At 38.2% G+C, this 20,748-nt stretch overlaps 1 protein-coding gene across 1 annotated transcript; it reads left to right on the forward strand.

Moving 5' to 3' along the window:
- The first annotated feature begins 17,505 nt into the window (after positions 1-17,505).
- LOC102825405 (olfactory receptor 51S1-like) lies at positions 17,506-18,477 on the forward strand. The gene has a single exon (XM_006870364.1). The coding sequence runs from the start codon at positions 17,506-17,508 to the stop codon at positions 18,475-18,477; it is 972 nt and encodes a 323-aa protein (XP_006870426.1).
- The last annotated feature ends 2,271 nt before the right edge of the window (positions 18,478-20,748 follow it).

Below are 20,748 nucleotides of genomic sequence, written 5' to 3' on the forward strand. Positions count from 1 at the left end.
TCTCATTCCACTGATTAGGATTCCCAGTACAATACTATACAAAGTGATGAGCATGTATAACCTTAATTGTTTTTTTACTGGTCTCAAGGAAAAAGCTTTTTTCATTAAATGTAATGCTATTTATAGACATCCTTTATAAAGTTATCAAAGTTCACTTTGTATTCCTAATTTGCTGAGAACTATTGTCATGAATTGATGTTGAGTGTTGTAAAATGGAGTTCTTTCATCAATTGATGTGATCATGTGATTTTTATTTATTAGTCTGTTAATAGGTTAAATTATTTTTTTACGTTGAAGCAGCCTGTATTCTTATGTTAAGACCCAAGAGGTCATATTGTATTTATTTCAATCTTTATTGTGAATAGACTGGAGATTTAAAGAGCAGATAATCAGTTTAATGTTCAACAAATCATACATGCAGTTTCATTTCAATAATTGCAATCCCTTCCATGTAAAAACACCTATCCAACTTCCTTCCTGTATTCTCTGATTCTATACCTCCTTCTTTCATCTCTTGGTAATCCAACTCCCCAGTTACAATTAATTCCATAAAATTATCTTGATTTGCTTTGATCTTGTTTAAAAGACTGATGGAAAAATTCAGCTTTTGAGGTAGATGATCTTTGCACATTTTTGGCACCCATCAAGTCAAAAGTTTGCTCAATGTCTTCATGATCTTCATTAACATGCTTGATCCATTAAAAACAAAAACAAACAAACAAACTTGTTTATGTTATGCAACATCCCCATAAAATTGTTGCAAAGATTCAATGATTTGGGAAGATGTGCATTAAGTTTTGTTAAAAATTTGACATTACCCCTGACCTCAAAATTCCCTCCACCATGGCACAAAAGCATCTTATTATTTTTTTTTTTTAAAGACACTCTCATGAGATAAAGACAATTGTATTACTGAAAAATCTAGTCTGTAGCCATCCATGGTCACAGACACATTTAAGCTACTTTTGTTTTGAATAAACCTGTTTATGTATGAAATGATACCTTAATAGTAATACTTTAATATAGCAGGCATATTTGATATATTAAATAAAAAAAGAAAGACAAAACCCTATGAGGTATTTAGAAAAATTAAAGTAAATACAATAATAACTCTTCCCCTAATAAGCCAGATTTATTTATCTCATTAAGAAATTATTATCTATAAATAAAGGAGGTCAGGATTCAGCTAGACATGGGGACCTTTCCATGGTACAGAGATGAGGAGAAAAACAGATAGTCCAAGAGGCTAGAGTGATGAAGGGATAATCAGTGAGCCTAATACAGGACCAGAATATGAGATATGGACATTTCAAGGAACCAAGGCTAACTTAAGAATCCCTGCTAGTGTAGGGGGTTGCGAGTAGGGCTGCAAACCCCAAGGTAAGCAGTTTGAATCTACCAGGTGTTCCATAGGAGAAAAATGAGGCTTTCTGCTCCTGTAAAGAGTAAAGCATTGGCAGTCCTATCCAGGGTCAGTATGAGTTGGAACTGACTCCACTGCATACAACAAGCAACCACGAAGACAAACTCAATCAGTGTCCCAGTTCCATTCACCATAGGACTAAACTGAGTATAAAAAAAAGATTGAGGAAAGCATCCCAGTCCAATAGGTCACTCCAGCTGAAACTGTCTGGAAGGAAATGGGAGAATGGATTCAGTAACTTGAATCCAGGAAATGTTTGGTTTTACCCTGTTGTGAAGTACCGTCGAGTGGGTTCAGACTCATAGTGATTCTGTATAGGGTTTCTGAGGTCTGGCTTGTGGGTTTGAACCACTGACCTTTTAGTTAGCAGTCCAGTGTTTTTCCTACCACGTTATACCATAAAGATGGATAATTGATACACCACCTCATAAAAGTGACAGGGCTGAGTCCAGATAAACCCAGAGCTGGTATTTAGTTTCCAAGGTTGGCTGCAGGGATTAGAGGAACAAAAAGAAAGATCTCAAGAAGGGGAGGAGTAGTGGGTGACATGGCGCAAAATGATGAGGCTGTTTATGGAGATTTGGACTGGTTATACCCAGAGAGCTAAGGAAAAGCCACAAACTGGGACTGGGGTGGAGATGTGATACTTGATATGCCAGAAAAAAAAAGTCACCTATTTAGACCAAGAATGGCAGGGAGAATTTTATTTTTAATTATAGGAAATAGAGAAGAAAATAGGGAGTCTAAATCACAGGTGACAAGGTCTAGTCAAGCCAGTTATTATATCTCAAAGAAATCGACTTTATATTTAATAATGTGCATATGACTAGGGATGGAAACCAAAACATAACCAGGATAAGAGCTTACTTTTTAGCCCAAGTTAGGTTTTAGTCTGTGAGTTGTTTCAGAGCTTAGCCTACAAATGAAAAGCAAAATAAATGATCTCTCATATATGGAACCTGTGACCTTGATGCTATTAGCACCATGTGGAACCCCTGAGCTAATAGCAATTAGTACACACAAAGACAAGAAACAAAACCAGAATGTGTCCCTGTGGACAGATCTGAGGGCACTCTCTGGGGCTCATTATCTGCTCTTCAGAAAAAAGCTTGGGTGATGTTGTGGTAAAGGGCAAAAATCAGAGAGATCAAGGCAAGACAAAGCCTCAGGACCCATTGGATCCATGAGCTCAGGACTCGTATGGAGCAGAAGAGAATGTGTTTTACAGACTATGAGAACATGAATAGAAGCTAAGGGTAGAGGAATTCTTCCATCCATGCTCCAGTTCAAAGGTCATTGTGGTGCTTCCTTTGGGCTGGTCCAAAGGCCCACAACTAACCACAACATTCTCATTGAAGTTCCCCAAGGGAGTCTGGCAAACAAGAGGCTGGACACATGTGCTCATTTTTGTACCCAACACCCACCCACCCCCTAGATGGGGTACAGCAAGGGTAACATAAAGGATATACTCGAGACAGTCCACTAGAACACCAAAGTGCATGAGGGTCTCTGGAAGAAGCCAAGTGTGGTGAGTGGACTGCACAAAGGGAGAAGTAGGTGATACAAAGGACAATAGGACAGGAGAGAAACTGATAAAACTAATCGGAGAGGGTAGAAAATCGGGTGAAGTAAGAAAGAGGAAATAAGTATGGAAGCCTGGAAAGATGGAAACAGGATGGGTGTTTTTCTTACAAATTTAATTAAAATGGTTGGAAAGTATTGAGGTGAGATGGAAAATTTGGATGAGGCAGGCAGTGAGATGGCAAAAGCACAGTGCCCTTTGTGGAAGGCAGGGAGCTATAAGGTTAGAATTTGGGGGAATTAAGCAAAATTTTTTTTTTTGCCTAGGCAGACTCCTTAAAACAGCACACAGAATTCAATAAACTTATTACAAGTATAAGTTGGATAAATGCTGTTACTGGAGAGATGAATAGCTTGTCCTGGTCTTCATATATTTCACAGTGTAGAATAAAAGCATGGGAAAAAGTTACCAATCATATCTTATAAGTTTGTGCAAGAGGGAAATGTTTATTTGGAGAAGGGTTATACAGGAGGCCTTATTAGATCTAGTAACATCTGAGCTTAGTGAGGATGAATTTGTTTCTGAGATAGAAAATAAAGAGAAAGCAGAAACATCTGCTGGCATAAAGGCAAGGTTTATAAACCAGCATGCTGTATTTGGAATTGAATAAAGAAAGGTATTAGACAACAAGAGCTAAATAACTCTAAATTTGACAACATATTTTAGAAGTAGAAATTCACATCAAAGAGACATTGCTGACCAAATATCATTGAGAGACATCAGAAAATTGTGTAGTGTAGTTCTAAGCTTGCTTTCATGTGGTGTCTGGTTGATTTCAATTCATGATCCCCTTGTATGTCCAGAGAAGAACTGCCCCTTTGGGTTTCCTAGGCTGTAATCTTTATAAGAATAGATCAACAGGTATTTTCTTCCAGGGATCCACTGGTGGGTTTTTGGCTAGCAAGCAAATGCTTTAAACCTTGTACCACCAGAACCTCCTAGTCCTAAATTTACTGTTGGCCCAAAAATTCAGAATGAAGGATCTTGAGGACCTTGGATATAGAGTAGTGATTTCCCCCATCCCCTGTCTGGGAAGCTGTCTTTGCCCTAATAATAATATGCTGGGGTCTTTGTCCTTAGTTTCTCCAGGGCAAAGCTGGATATCAAGGGCTTCTCCAGTAAGAACATCACATCAGAATGATCTCAGTATAAGGAGTAGCAGAACTAACCATTGCCTTTAAATACCAAATATCTGTAAAGGTTATTATCTAAATTTAGGCCCTATCACATATAATCATTCCTACTCTACATGGTTTTTCGCCTCAACCTCATTTGTTAGGCTTGACTTTTGATTCGTCCAATATGCCTAAATCTCTCACATTCATATTCCATAGTGTTCTCAATCTCTTGCTTATTAGATAATCTATACATGATATATACATGGTCTCTAGTAGAATGCTTGGTGCTCAACACTGGAGATAAAACTTTCAATACATTCAAGATTAATGTGAAGACAGCTGGGGGGTCTCTCAGGATATGGAGGGGCAGTAGCTGCTTTGGAGACAATAGTCCATTTTTATAGTCATTTCTACATACTCTATCTAGTCCATCCCTTATGACCCAGCTCCTATGGAGTTAGTGCTATAAATCCTCTCACATAGCCACTTTTTGAAATCATTCTAACACTCAGAATTCATCTGTAACCAAAAACACTGGCTAACCCATTTTTTCCTGTACTCATTTGGTAAGTATCAGGGAGAATAGTAATAATGACCCTAACATCCAGGATTCGTTCTGGGCATAATTTTAAAGTGAGTATTGTTTCCCAAAATTCCTTATTATCTCCATGTGGCTGCTTGGATATCTCCATTACAGCAGAATGAAATCCACCGTAAAACCAAGGATCTTGTGTTCCATCTCTTTAGTGACCTTACCCCTGTATTTTTCAGAGTGATGGGGAACTAATCTTGTATATAAATGCAACTTTTATCCTCTCCCAGAAAACAATGTTTAATAGTAATAAATGTCTGCTGGAGACAGTGCTATCACTTTTGTTTTGGAATACTCAGGACCAAATCCATAGAAAGCAAGTTAGAAGAAGACGGTGTTTACTTTTCTTTATAGCAATCTGTCAGCTATTTTGAAGTAAAGTTAAGAATAGCCTGATTGTTTGTAAAATTGAATAAAAGAATACTGAGATTTAGAAGGCTAGTCGGAGTCCCAGACTAGACAAAAAATCCCCGTGTGACTTCAGCTTATTTCAGAGCAATTTGCTTTTCTGCATATTTGGATAATTATGAGCACCCATACAAAATATGATAATAATAATAATAATAATATTGATATTTGTTACCTTTGAGTTGATTCTGACTTATAGAGGCCCTGTACAGGGTTTGAACTGCTGACCTTGTGGTTAGCAATCGAGTAGTTATCCTACAGCGCCACACCAAGATTCCTAATATTGATATTGTTGTTGTTGTTGTTAAATGCCATCGAGTCGATTCTGACCCATAACGACCCTGTATAGGGTTTCCGAGGAGCAACTGGTGAGCTTGAACCACCGACCTTGCAGTTCAAACGGCTTTGCAGTCTGGCGCATTAACCCACAGCATCACACATTAGCATCCCTTGATTTTTTACATTTAAAAATATTTTCTAACCCATTATTCCATCAAATCCTCATTTAAAAAAAAAATTATTTAACAGTTTGAATGATTTATTATGGTATTGGAATAATATTCTCCTTTACTAAATGAGTAATATGATGATCAGAGAGCCAAAGCATTTTTCCTCAGAATATCTAAATAGGAGTTAGAGACAAAACTAAGAATGCTCCTGGATTTTATTCCAGTCTGGGCAGCAGTAATTAGAAGGTAATTAGAGTAGTTTGGCATAAAATTGTGTGTAGAATGTTAGACAGCCACTGGACCATTCTTTTTCAGTTATCTTGCTTTGTGTAATGTGTATAACGTGTCATTGCTGCATGAAGAACAGTTTTCCGGAACAAGTAAGATAATGAATATGGAAGCATTTTGAGAACTTTCATCCGAATACAAATATTGTGGAATAGAATCATTTCAACATGATGTTGTCTTCTGAATGAAAACTACATTTAAAATGAACACATGATGCTGATGTCACATCCTCCTTGTTTGTATCCAGAAAATTAGAAAGCCTTTGAGTGAAAAGGGTATCATTAACTTCAACCACACAATTAGTGTTCAAACACTTTATGTCAATAATGAGCTGCAAAGTGACCATCCGTGCTATACTATTTTCTACAATTACACTGCTCTATCCTGAACACAAGTCTATAATTGTTTATAATTTTGCATTGCTGTCTATGTATAGAAGTAAGTAGATTGTTTATGTATGCAGGAGTGTTGCATCTCCTTTGTTTATATATGTTTGTGTGTATGTAGTATGTCTATATGTAATCATTTTTTAGTTTATATAAAATTTTATCCTATGCTTTGACAAAAGCATATGCATGTGTATATATATATATATATCCCAGCTGTTCTGTGGGAGAAAGATTCCATGGCACATAATAACAACAACATATATACATATATATAAACAAAAGTATTGCAAAATATAAATTTACGCAAGCAAGCCGTACATACTCAGGGAACAAAGTAATGCAGAGTAAATATATACATGATTGCATGTTGCTGAAAAGTCATTGGTAGGTAATTCCAGGAACATGTGTACATATTTTTTCCTATAACAATATGTAAGGAGCTCTGGTAGTGTAGTGGTTACAAGTTGGGTTGCTAACCTCAAGGTCAATAGTTCGAAACTACCAGCTGTTTCGCAGGAAAAAAATGAGGCTCTTTGCTCCTGTAAAGATTTTCAGCCTCAGAAACCCTATGCAGGGTCGCCAAGAGTCAGCACCAACTCCATGACACACCACCACCACCATAAGGGTATGTATCTGCATGTATATGTGCATGTAACTCAACAGATAAGAATCTAGGGATAAATGGATGTTTATGAGATAAGTGAAAAAATAATGGCCATTATGAGTTAAGAAATGTGATACCAGAGGTCATTCCCCTCTAGCAGGAATACCCTGTACTTCAAAACAAAAAGACACAAAGACAGATGCTTGGCACAACTGTGTTTCTCATTTACCTTATGCTATTTAAGATATGAGGGGTGGGAGCAAAAGTGTATGTATTGAGAGGATGAGTGAATATGTGTCTGGAAAAAGACTGTATAAATGTAAGTCACTCAGTGAATGCATGGGTGTATTTGAATATGTCTGTGAAAAAAAAAATTATATATATGGCTTAGTATATAAATTTAACACACTGTGTGATAAACATCTCTGGATGTATGACTACTATGAAAATGAGCTGATTCATGAGAAACTCGGTTTCTCTTTGATACAGGTAAGATGTGATTATAATAATATTTACTGAGTTTCCACTCATGGTAATGGAAAATTTGACAACACACATTGGTAATGGTATACCACACTATGCAACACTAGTGATGCAATTTGTGACACTAAATTGTACGTGTGATAGATGTAGAACTGGAAACTGCCATGGTTCCTATATTTTCACAACTATAAATAAATTGTGGTATGCTTATGTTCCCCTGTATATTTAAAGCATACATTGATGAGTTGAAGACGCCCGACAACAACTTGTGCAGCATATGATGCTAATGAACCTCTGGCAAATGTGTGTGTGTGTTTACTCATGAGTAAGGGATTACTCATTGTCTGTATCCATGCTTATGGAAAAGTTATTATCAGTCTTTGTCTTTATATGTTGTTGTCGTTAACTTCCGACTCATAGCAACACTGCATGGGGTTTCCAAGGAGCAGCTGGTGAGTTTGAACTGTCAACCTTGTGGTTCGCAGTCCAGTGCTGATCATGCTGCACCACACAGGAGTCCTGCTTTTATACAGATGTGGTTGTGTGAGGTGACAAAAGCATGGTTAGAAATATTTGCCATTGTGGAGATGTATGTGAGTATGTAACAACATACCAGCATTCACAAGAGCTTTGGTTTCCACTTGCTTGTTCACATAAGCACATGTATATGTTTCAGTACATATTCAGAAGTTCTGATGTCTCCAATTATGACTGCTTGTATATGAATTGGAATATGAATCTTTGCATTTCTGAGGCAGTACAGATATATCTGAGCGCAGATATACATTTTGTTTGAGTGCCTTTTAATCTTAAAGGTGTTTGCCTTGAAACACATTTCTGTTCATGAAGAATACAAACATTTGCTTTTTTAGATGTGTGTGTGAGTATGTAGCATGTAGTTGTTTCTTGGTAAATAAATTTGCATATGTATGGGTGTACATGTGTATATGTGCCTATATCTATGTTATACTTGATATGTATACTATTTCTAAATTTACATATCCTTTTGCATGTGAATGACTATAAGTGGGTGAGAATGCATGCACTCTTGAATGTCTACTTTCAGAGGTGTTCCAAATTCTGTTAAAGGTTGGGACTTTTAAATGTAGGGTGCCATGTGGTGGCTTTAGATATCTTCAAAAAACCCTTTCACACATTTCTCAGTAGGCACATGTCTCATCTGTCAACCATAACCACTACGTAACCAGTTTTTAACAAGTGGGGATGCTCTGTGAGATGTTTAGTGCATCAGGAACTTCTGATTTTCTGATGGCAAAGCCAGATTCTCAGAAGCTCCATGTAAGAGGCACTTACACTCCATGTAAGGCCGAGAAGCAGAGACTCCAAGAGTCATATAATATGAAGGATGGGACTAGAAACTTTTGGGGGCTAAAAGCTTCCACTAAAGGTAAAAAAAAATAACAATTGGAGAAATTTATGTGAGGTGTGTATGAGGTGTAAGTGGGGAACATTTAGGCTTAAATAAGGAATAAGAAAGATGGAGAGATCAAATCCAGGAAAAAACTCAAGAAAAACAGAGTTTTAAAGAATTTTGGAACAAAAGATTTATGAAACACACTTATTTAATGCTTAATACAAACCAGGAACTGGATTCAAATTAATGAATAAAATACAGAACTTTCTCTTGAGGATATCACATTTCTTTGAGGAAGAAAGCATAGAAAGAAATATTTATATAAGAATTACAGGGACACATTAGAGTATGTGCTATCTTGTTATAAACCAAAACCCCAATGTCCTTGAGCTGATTTCAAGTCATAGCAAGCCTACAGGACAGAGTAGAACTGCTCTCTAAGGTTTACGGGGCAGACAGCATCATCTTTCCCCCTTGTAGCAGCTAATGGATTTGAGCAGCTGACCTTACAGTTAGCAGCTCAACACTCAAACTGTTCCACCAGAGGTCCTTCGTTGTTGTTATGTGCCATCAAGCTGTCTGACTTATAACAACTCATATAGGGTTTCCAAGGATTTTGGGTGGATTTTAACTGCCAAGCTCATGGTTAGCAGTCCACTGCTTATGCAACCATGCCACACCAGGATACCACCAGAGCTCCTTTGAAGTATTACAAAATCAAGCAAAACCAAACCCACTGTCAACGAGTCGATTCCCATGTCTTATGGGGTGGAGGTTGTATGCCACTGAGTCAGTCTGACTCATAATGACCCTGTATAGGGTTTCCAAGGCTGTATATCTTTATGAGAGATAAAAGCCTCCACTTTCTTCTGTAGCAACTGGAAGATTTGAACTGCTGACCTTCAGTTAGCATCCTAGTTCATAATCCACTATGCTACCAGGGCTCCTTATACAGTTTTAGTGGTTGATGTTGCTTTTGTTGTTAAGTACTATCAAGTCAGTTCCAACTAATAGTGACCCTATACAGGCTTCTGAGGAGCGGCTGGTGGATTGGAACCACAGACCTTGAGGTTTTATACCTACCTAGTGGTCCAGTGCCACATGAGGCCACTGTATTGTTGTTGTGAAGTGCCATCAAGTCTCTTCTGACTCATAGCAACTCAACATAGTGTTTCTGAGGAGCAACTGGTGGGTTTAAACTGCCAACCTTGTGGTTCTCAGTCCAGTGAAGTCCAAGACACCTTACAGAAGATGTTACATAATACATTCATGGGGGTGAGTTTGGGGAAAGATGACTGGCAGGCAAACAGGAATGGAAGCAATTTCTGAATTGGAACTTAGCAATAAATATACAGGAAAAAATAGAGAGAAGAGAATTCTGTTTATAAATTTAAAAAAAAAAAAGCATAACAATCTATGGCATTTCTAAGGAGGCAGAACAGCAGTTCTGGAATATTAAAGTAGAAACAGATTAGGCTGAGGAGATTGTCTAGAAATAAATGATCTTTATTTTAAAGCAGTAGGAAAATAAATTAAAGGGGTTTTAAGTAAAGATTCCACAGCTATATTATCAGATTTCATATTAGAAATAATACTATGGGATCTATGTGCAGGAAGGATTAGAAATCAGAGGAACTGGCAGCAGGAAAACTGGAATTATACAAATGAGAATCCTAGTAAAGGCAATGACACTGTTGATGAAGACAATAATTGGATACAAGCTAAAACTAGATACAAGAGAAGATGGAATTTACTAGATATTTGATAATAACTCATTTGATACAATGAATGCTATTGTTGTTGTTGTTGTTGTTGTTGTTGTTGTTAAGTGCCGTCGAGTCGGTTCCAACCCATAGCGACCCTGTACAGGGTTTCCGAGGGTGTAAATCTTTACGGGAGTAGAAAGCCTCATCTTTCTCCCGCGGAGCGGCTGGTAGTTTCGAACCGCTGACCTTAAGGTTCGCAGCCCGATTTGTAACCACTACGCTACCAGAGCTCCTTATTGTTGTTGTTAGTAGCTGTCAAATGGATCACAAATTTAGGACAACCCTGGGCACAATGAAATAGAGCTATTGTGATCCATAGGGTTTTCAATGGCTGATTATCAGAAGTAGATCACCAAGTCTTTCTTCCTACTTGTCTTAATCTGGAAGCTCCACTGAAAGCTATTCAACATCACCAAAGCACACAAGCCTTAAATGACAGATTAGTGGTGGTTGCATTTTAGCTACGTTGGCTGGGAATTGAACCTCATTCTCCTGTATTGTTGTTTTTGTTGTTGTTAAGTGCAGTAGAGTTGGTTCCAAACACATAGCTACCCTGTATAAGATTCACAAGGGTTTGAACCACCAACATCATGGTTAGCAGTCCAGTGCTTATTCTTCAGTGCTACCCCACGATTCCAAATCTCCTGCATGTTGTTGTTGTTGATAAGTACCATCAAATCAGTTCTGACTTACAGCAATCCTATATAGGCTTTCCAAGGAGTGGATGGTGAGTTTGAACCACCAACCATGTGGTTCAAATCAACCTTGCAGTCTAGTGCCTTATCCCAGAGTGCCACACCATGATTTCAATCTCTTGCACAGAAGGGGATAATTCCACCACAGGGCTATCACTGCTCTTCCCTGAACACTAAAGGAGCCTAATTTTGTGCCTTTGCTTCACGCTTTTCTTTCGTGTTTGGAAATGGTAATTTAGGAAAGACTACTTCTGAGTCCTTGGCACTGCAGCTCTGGCTCTCTCAACATGAGCAGCAGAGCCAGATTTGAGGATTTTATAAGGAGATTCATCCTAGAGTAAATTAAAATCTCTCATGCATGCACTAAATGTCTGAACAAGATATGTGGTTGTCTTCTGAAAGTGTGGACATGCTGCATGAGTGGAGTGAGTGGATAATTCCTGAAAGGCAATTTGCAGCCTGAATTGCAAGGCATCTAGTGTCACAGACTGATAATCCATCTGGGTAACTGATGGATTTCAGAGAGCTGAAACTGATGTTGACAGTTTTGATCAGTTGTATAGGTGCTGTTTTTGGTAAAGGTTTTGTCAGTGTCCTCAGTGCTTCATACCAGAAATGAATATAATTTCTATGTATTCATTTTAATGCCTTCTGTTGGATTTATTAAGTTCTGTATTTTGTTTGCAAGTTATCACATTTTTTTTTTTTTTTAATTTTCTTTCTATTTGAGCACATATGGAGTCCTGGTGTGCTACTGCAAAATAAACACTGGATCAAAAGGTTGGTTTGAATCAAAAGCTCAGCACTTCAAACTCACGAGCCAATCCTTGGAAACCCTGTACAAGACCGCTATGGATCAGAATTGATTTGACAACAATTAACACAAACAACAACATATACATTTAGAATTTTTAAATAAATATCTAGAGTTTATCTGTATCTACATTCTTTCCCTGAAAATATAAATATTTTTATTTCATTTTACTCTAATGTTTATGGAATCCTGGTGTGGTGCGATAGTATAAGCACTGGACCACAAAGTCAGTTTGAACTGTATGGTCTATGGTTCAAATCCACCAGCCACTCCTAGGAATCCCTAAACAGCGTCGCTACAAGTCAGAATTGACTTGACAGCACTTAACAACAACAATATTCATGCTAATTTTCTTTAGAATTAAAGCTCCAGTTTCTTTTGGATTTTGATTGGAAAATTGACTGGTAGTAATGCTACCAACTTAAAGAATCAAGGTATGTTTTGTTATTGCTATCGTTGTTGTTACTGTCTTTACCACGGTCTCCTATCTGAATAAGTGAAAGAGGTTTTCAGATTTGCTCATACTATTTTGAATTATTTGACTGTAAGATTCATGGGATATCTGGAGATTTCCAGTTTGAGGTGAAAATACAGGGTCTTTAAGGAGCTCTGGTAGCATAGTGGTTATGAATTGCGCCGCAAACTGCAAGGTCAGCAGTTCGAAATTACCAGCTGCTCCGCGGGAGAAAGATGAGGCTTTCTGCTCCCGTAAAGATTTACAGCCTCGGAAACCCTGTTTAGGGTTGCTATGGGTCGGAACCGACTCGACGGCACTTAACAACCACAACATGTCGCTATGGCCTAATGCTCAGGACTGCAAAGTTGGTTTGAACCACAAGGTTGAAGGTTCAAGCTCACCAGCCACTCCTTGGAAACCCTATACAGGGTTGCTATCTGTCAGAACCGACTTGATGGCACTTAATAACAACAATAGAATATCTTTGAGATTTGTTTGTTTGTAGATTTAGTTGAAACCATGAGAATAGATAAAGACACTGAAGGAAAAGAAAGAGTCTGAGTAAAGATCTCTGAAAAATACCAATATACTAATTCCATAAGACCATGCAACATGAACTAAGGAGGCAGATTCTGATAACTAGAATTATATAGAAAAGGAGAAAGGGGTTATAACAGCAGCTAGAATTCACTGCAAAATCAATTAAACTTAGAAAAAATGAGTGTCACATTGATTTAGTAATAAAGGCGTAATTTAGTGACCTCAATGAGAGTAGTTATAAACAAAACAAACCAGTAGCCATCTAATCTACTCTGACTCATGGTGACCCATGTATATCAGAGTAAAACTGTGCTAAATAGCATTTTTTTAACTTTTTATTGTGAATTGTGGGAAGGTTTACAGAGAAGATTGTCAACTTTACATTCAACAAATCATACATTTTGTTTCTTCATCTCAATGACTGCAACCCGCCTCCATACAACAACAAATGTCTCACTTCCTCCCTGTGGTTCCTATTTCCATTCCACCCACAGTTCCATCCTTTCTCAACTTTGTTATTAGGAAGATGTTGTCCTTTTGATATTGAATGATTGACCATTCCATGGTGGACATACCTTACTAGAGTTGTTGTCTGCTCTCTATACCCACCTACTGCTTTGCTGAAAATTGGGCCATGAGGGTGAGTTCCTTTCCAAATATAAAAGGTGGTTGAGGGCCATAGTCTTAGGTTCCACCAGTCTCTTTCTGACCAGAAAGCTCAGTCTTTTTGTTTTTTAATAATATTGAGTTTGTTCCACATTTTCTCCCAGCCTATCCAGGATCCTTTAATGTGATCCCTTTCAGAGCAGTTGGTAGTGGTGGCCAGACTCTGTTGAATTTTTCTGGGTTCAGAGTCCTAGAAACTGATATTCCATTAGTCCATTGGACTAATTGACTCCAAGCCTTTCAATTCTTATCACTCTTCTTTCTTCTGCACATAGAGAGACCAATAGCTGCACCTTAGACGGGCTTTCATGACCTTTTAAGATCCCAGATGCTACGCACCAAAGTAGGAGGTAGAACATTGTTTTTGTGTAGTATGTTATTCTAATTGACCATGGTGTTCCCTGAAACTATGGTTCTTAGCACCCAGGACCAGCAACTCTGTCATAAGACATTTGATAATATCTAAGTTTTCATCATTTTTCCCACTGTATGCACCACCACATTCTTAGTTGTGTTTGCAGGAAAAGTAAATATTCGTGTAGCAATATCCTCTTTTAAACTCTTGTGCATTTATGTGATAAATTTATATCCCACTCTTCCACCCCTACCCATTTACCCTATGTCTCAGTCTGTGTATATATGCCCAGAACACTGTTGTTCCAAAGTTGTGGGTATAGCATTAGTTATTTTTATCCCCTTTAGCCTATGCATATATCCCTGTGTCTTCACCTGTCTTCATAATTTTTCTACTACCCTCCTTCTTATTTAATATTGCATTCCCTTTTCTTATTTACTGTCCTCCCTGTCACCTGAGCTAACATGTATCCCCTCTAGCTAGTGAATTACTCTCCCTTCTGAAACCTTAGTATTAGTCTTCTGGATTTCTATATGTAGGATTTTTATTGTCTCCAATCCTTTATCTATTTTGCTTGATTGTTTATATAGTGCTTTCCTAAATTCTTCCTTGTTTTCCTCAAACTTTCTGTTAATCATTTAAAATACTTAAATGAAATTCTCTTGAATTTTTTTCAGGTAGTTCCAACATCTTTTCTTCCTCAAAAATGTTTTCGAGTTATGCTTCTTAGTCACTTGTTTGAGCCACTCTGTCTTGTTTCTTCATGTGAAGAGGAATTGTCTGCTGCTTCTGAAACATTGTGTTGTATTTGTATTTAACTGATGATTTTGTGTTGGTATATTTTTAGGCACTTACCCATTGCTTCTAGTAGGTGTGATCAGTAAATGACCTTGTGCACCTTTTTTCTGTTCACTGTTTCTGTGGTTCAGTTTAAGATGTACTTTGCTGATGTTGGTTGTTCTAATTGACCTGGTGTATACCAGCTTATATTGGCTCTTGTCCAATGAGAGGTTGTAGAAGGTACTGTTGAAACTGGACTGTATGGATGTGGTTGCTGTTTCTGTCAGGTGAGGCAAGAAGAGAAAACACACACACAAGAAAGAAGGAAAAGAAACACAAACCAGCAAGCAACAGCATAAAAAGAAAATAGTAACAAAACAAAAAACAGGGTACAGCTAGAAAAAGAATGTAAAAACCAAAAAGCAAAAAGAGGGAGAGGAAAACAAAATAATAAAAAAAGAGAGAAAATAAAAAGACCTAAATACAATCATGGAGAGAAATGAGTAAAAGCAAAAGAGACCAGAGAGTAAAATAAGAAAAGAAGATAATAATTTAAAAAAAGAAAGAAAGAATCAGTAGTAGTTGGGAGAAAGAAACAGGAAAAAATAAGAAGAAAAAATGAAAAGGAGATAGAAAGGAAAGAAAGCAACAGAGACAAATAGGAAGGAAAAAGAATAAACAAACAAGAACAATTACAGGAAAGAAAAAAAAAAAAAAAAAAAAACAGTCAGGGGGCAGGTGCCAGATCCAGAGAAGAGAAAGTTCTGAGGTCTCCTGCCTACCAAGGACCTCATGTCATAGGTAAGGAATGAGATGTTAACACACTACCCTAAATGGAGTTTCCTGTTAGTGATAGGTGTTGTCTATTCTGGGTACCTACTCCAGAACTAGTTCATGCAGACCCCAAAGCAGCTGAGGGATTGGGGTATTTCTGTGTTAGAAGGGAGCTGAGAGTGAGAGGTCCCTCTGACCAGACAGACCTAGCTTTTCAGGTCTGGAATAAGTCACACCTGATTCCAGGTGCCAGGGTTGGTGTTGCTAACTTCCCACACATTGATGCAACTTTGACAGCCTGGAGAGCAGAGAGCAGGATCTTCCCTAGGAGTGTACATAGATGGAAGACAGCCACATCTCTGGTCACTAGGATAATGCAGTATAAGGAAAAAAAATTTTTTTAATTCACCCTTTTCTGTTCACCAAAAAACAGTATGCCTCTGTGCCACCTATTGTCCTCTTGGCCACACTATGGCTGGCCTTTTCTTTCTTTTTTGTCTTTAACACATCTGTTCAGCTGCTTCTCCTAGAGAGAGGTAGTCCAGAGATGGCCAAGGTCAATTCTGCCGAATTCGAGTAGGACCCATGTAAAAAGGATCCTTGCAGAGATATCCCTAAACCATATATGGGGCCTACAACCATAGCACTCACCTTCGTGCAGCTCAGACCACTGGAAGGTAGAAGTTTCCTGGGGGGGTACACAGATGTGGAACAGTTTTGTCTCTGGTCACCAAGGTAGTATGGGAAACAAAAAAAGTATTGCACCTTTGTTTCTGCAAGTTACAAGTATGTTTCTTAAATGCCCATATGCCTTCTTGACACTGAAGCTGCTCACAAAATTTCAAGATGGCTGTGCCCATTTGTTTGCCAGTACTGCCACCAGACTCTCCTTTTTGCTATGTATGCTGAGCTCTCTCTCCTAGGAAGCATTCAGTCCACTTCTCTATCCTGTCATCTGAAGGTCAGCATTCCAGGACTATCATCTATATCTGTTTCATTTAGTTTTCCTTATCTTTGTTGTAGAAGGTCCATACAGCCTTTCTGCCTACGCTGCCATCTTGCCACCTCCCTCTCCGCAGGGATTTTAATGACTCATTTTTCAGAAGTAGATCATCAACCCTTTACCCCAAGTCACTTCTGAGTGGACACCAACCTCTAACCATACAGTTATCAGTCAAGTTAACCATTTGCATGTTTCAGACACAACCATAAGAATAATTAAAGGATACTAGAGTGTGAATGTGTTAGAGAAACACAGAAGTCAGATTGCCTGGGAATAGGAGGATCAAATACAGAAGATATAAGAATAGAGACCCCCTCATGTGTTTGGCATTAAGACAGGAATCTAAGTGACTTAAAAAAAAAAAAAAAGCTTCAGGGAGAGACAGAGTTAAAGGTAAAGGGGGAAAAAAAAGAAATAGGGAGTGAAAGAGAGCTTTGAAGGCAGTTATAGAAATGTTCCAAGGTAGGGGGTGAGAAGGGGCCCGGTGGCACAAGTGAAGCACTTTGTTTCTAACATAATGGTCATAGGTTTGAACCCCCAGTATCTCCATGGGAGAAAGATGTGGCAGTCTGCTTCTGTAAAGATTGTTGTTGTTGTTTAGTGCTGTCGAGTCAGTTCCAATCCACAGCAACCCTCTAGAGGGTTTCCAAGGAGCGACTGATGAGTTTGAACCACCAACCTTGCTTGTGGATATTTTTACTCTGTCATGTAGGGTGATTATGAATCTCAATCAACTTGAGTTTATTATTTTTTTAAGGGATAACTATGGCATAACTGTTAGAGTATATCTGTGAGTTGGAAGAAAATATGTGCGGTAAGAGTGGAGAGTAGATAGGAGATATTAGAAAGCACTGTAGAAATATGTCAGTAAGGTTCTGTTAATCTCTCTAATAAAGTTTCTGATTATTTTTCAGGTTCTTGAGTTTCAAGCTGGATTTCCAACTATGTCAACATTTTCCACCCAGGCAGCCTCAAATAGCAGCACTTCAATGGCCCCCACCTTCTTGCTGGTGAGGATGCCAGGTTTGTCAGTTGTACCGTCTTGGTGGACGATCCCCCTCATCACTCTCTACCTTCTTTCTGCCATGGGTAATGGTACCATCCTTTGGATTATTGCCTTGGAGCCCACACTACACCGCCCAATGTACTTCTTTCTCTTCATGCTCAGTGTGTCTGATGTTGGCTTGGCCACAGCCCTGATGCCCACTTTGCTGGGTCTTGCCCTTGCTGATGCTCATGTTGTCTCTGCCTCAGCCTGTCTCATCCAGATGTTCTTTGTCCATGTCTTTTCTGTCATGGAGTCCTCTGTCTTGCTCACAATGGCCGTGGATAGAGCACTGGCTATTTGCCGTCCTCTTCACTATTCCACACTTTTCACCAATGGTTTCATTAGCAAGATTATCCTAGCTATTGGCTTCAGATGCCTGGGTCTCCATCTGCCTCTGCCATTCCTCCTGGCCCACATGCCCTACTGTCACCCTCAGGTCCTAACTCATTCTTATTGCTTGCACCCAGATGTAACCCGTCTGGCTTGCCCAGGAACTTGGAGTGCCATCTACAGTCTCTTTGTGGTCCTGTCAGCAATGGGATTGGATCCTTTGCTTATCTTTTTCACCTATGGCCTAATTGGTAAGGTGTTGCAAGGTTTAGGGTCCAGTGAAGAGTGCTGGAAGGCTGGTCAAACCTGTATGGCCCACCTCTCTGCTGTACTCCTCTTCTACATACCCATGATCCTCCTAGCAATCATTGACCGTCTTAGGTTGCCAGTACCTCAGTCTGCCCATACTCTTCTCTCCTATGTTCACTTCTTGCTTCCTCCATTATTAAACCCTATTCTTTATAGTGTCAAGATGAAAGAGATTAGAGAGAGAATACTCAAAAGGTTGCAGCCCATGAAGATGAGTTGTGTTCAGTGAATAAATGTCCTTCCACATTCAGTGACTCAAGACTACCTGATGCAAAGATTTTGTCACTGTATATGAAATAGTTACTCAGGTACATATACATGTATATATCACAGGGCTTCAAAAAGTTTATGGAAAAATTCCATCACCTTTTAATTTCATTATTCCATGAACTTTTTTAAGTCCCCTAGTACAATGATAAATGCTTGCACACCCCAAAACATGAAAGGGATACATCCACTTTTATATTAGCTGTGAATGTCATAGAAAGGGCCAGAATCGAGGTTTTGTCACAACTATCCAGGTGTGTAGCCATTGTTGTTTATCTGTTGTTGCTAATATCCTTACTTTACCTATACTGCCTGATAACTGAATAAACTGAAAGAGTTAAGTGGCAATACAGAAAAGGAAAGAGAAGACAGACATATTCTACTCCACTAAATGTAAATAGAGGAACTCTGACTTGTCCTTAGAAACTGAATTAATGAGGAGAACACAAGTCTCTTACTTAGGCTATTCAAACCAAAGGCTATGGTATGACTCTGATCAGGCTGGGACAGAGGAGAAGGAAAGAAATATTTATTCCACCTTTTATTTAGATTTTAAAATTTTAGTATAATTTAAAATTTTTATTGTTAAAATTTTATGTAATTCTGAAATAGCATAATAAAGAATCTCTTCAAAGAATGATGTTGGAATTTGCAGTGAGATTGCATTTTATATGTAAATTGCTTTGTGTCGTCCTGTTCATGAGCATGGTATATTCTTCCATTTATGCAGGTGTCTTTTGTTTTATTTTTTTATAGAAAGGTTTTGTAATTTTCTTTGTGTAGGTTTCTTGTTTCTCTGGTTAGATATATTCTTAAGTGCTTCAACTTTTGTAAAGTAGCATTTTACATGCTATTGTTTTCCTGATTTTCTTTTCAGAGCTCTACTTGGTAGAGTAAAGAAATCTGACTATGGCTCTTAGTACCTCTTCAGTTCTGGAAATGAACTCTCCCTATGGCTCAATTTTCAACCAAACAATAGGCAGGTCTAGAAGGGAAACAATAACACTATGAGGGACATACACCTTAGAACAATAAGCCACTTGAGATCAAAGACATTATTTATCCAATGGCAAAGTTCGAAAGATTAGGAAAGAAGGAAAAATGAAGAGAGAAAACACAGGGATAAAGTACAATAAGTGGTGTTGCATTGTGGAGACTGCAATCAATGAGATGATACAACTATATAAGAATTACTTAATGGAAAACTGATCTGTTTTGTAAACCTTTCCCCCAATTCACAATAACAATTTTTTTTTGAATCTTAAATTATATCACCATCATCATTGTTATCACTTGCCATGTACAATTCAGTGACATCCATTATATTCATCCTGCCACCATTCCTTTTTAATGAATATTAATAAATTAAAAATTTACATAAATGGAGCCATATATGTGGTAGATGAAATTATTGGTCTCAATTACTTACATCCCAGTGGTAGTATTAAATACTCAAATTCACATTACTAGTGTGGGAGTGGACAGACTTTTACTCTGAGTTAAGACACATATCTTGCTCTGACAAATAGCGTATTAGTGGATATCGTAAGCATAGAAGTTTCATTGTGATTTTGTAATGGTGTTTGACTTCTTGTGTTGTAAGTGATTCCTAGGTAGGTGCTTTTCCATTAATCTGGTCCTCAAAATAAGACACATGCTATAGGTCATATGCCCAACTTGCAGCCTAGAGTCAATACCAGAATATTAGACACCTGAAGGAGAGTCACCAGGCCAAGGCAGCTTCCATCAAGAGGCCTTCTGTCAATTAAATGCCCAGTGACCATGATAATAAATACTGTTGTTATAAGTAACTGAAACTTTGTGATTGGTATCAGAAAAAGTGGAATAATGTGGCATATTTGTTATTTTATTCTACAAACATGGTTAATATCCTGATATATATAATTGTTGTTGTTGTTAAGTGCCGTCGAGTGAGTTCTGATCCATAACGACCTTGTATAGGGTTTCCAAGGAACAGCTGGTGAGCTTGAACCACCAAACTTGCAGTTCAAATGGCTTTGCAGTCTGGCGCATTAACCCACAGTGCCACACCAGGACTCCATATATATACACAAGCATATGTGTATATTAATAATTATATAAATATTAAGGAATTTGATTACATGCATTTTATATCTCTGGTAGCGTAGTGGTTATGAATCGGGCTGCGAACCTTAAGGTCAGTGGTTCGAAACTACCAGCCGCTCCACGGGAGAAAGATGAGGCTTTCTAC

This window comes from Chrysochloris asiatica, unplaced genomic scaffold (assembly GCF_000296735.1).
Source record: "Chrysochloris asiatica unplaced genomic scaffold, ChrAsi1.0 scaffold00140, whole genome shotgun sequence".
Taxonomy (NCBI): Eukaryota; Metazoa; Chordata; class Mammalia; order Afrosoricida; family Chrysochloridae; genus Chrysochloris; species Chrysochloris asiatica.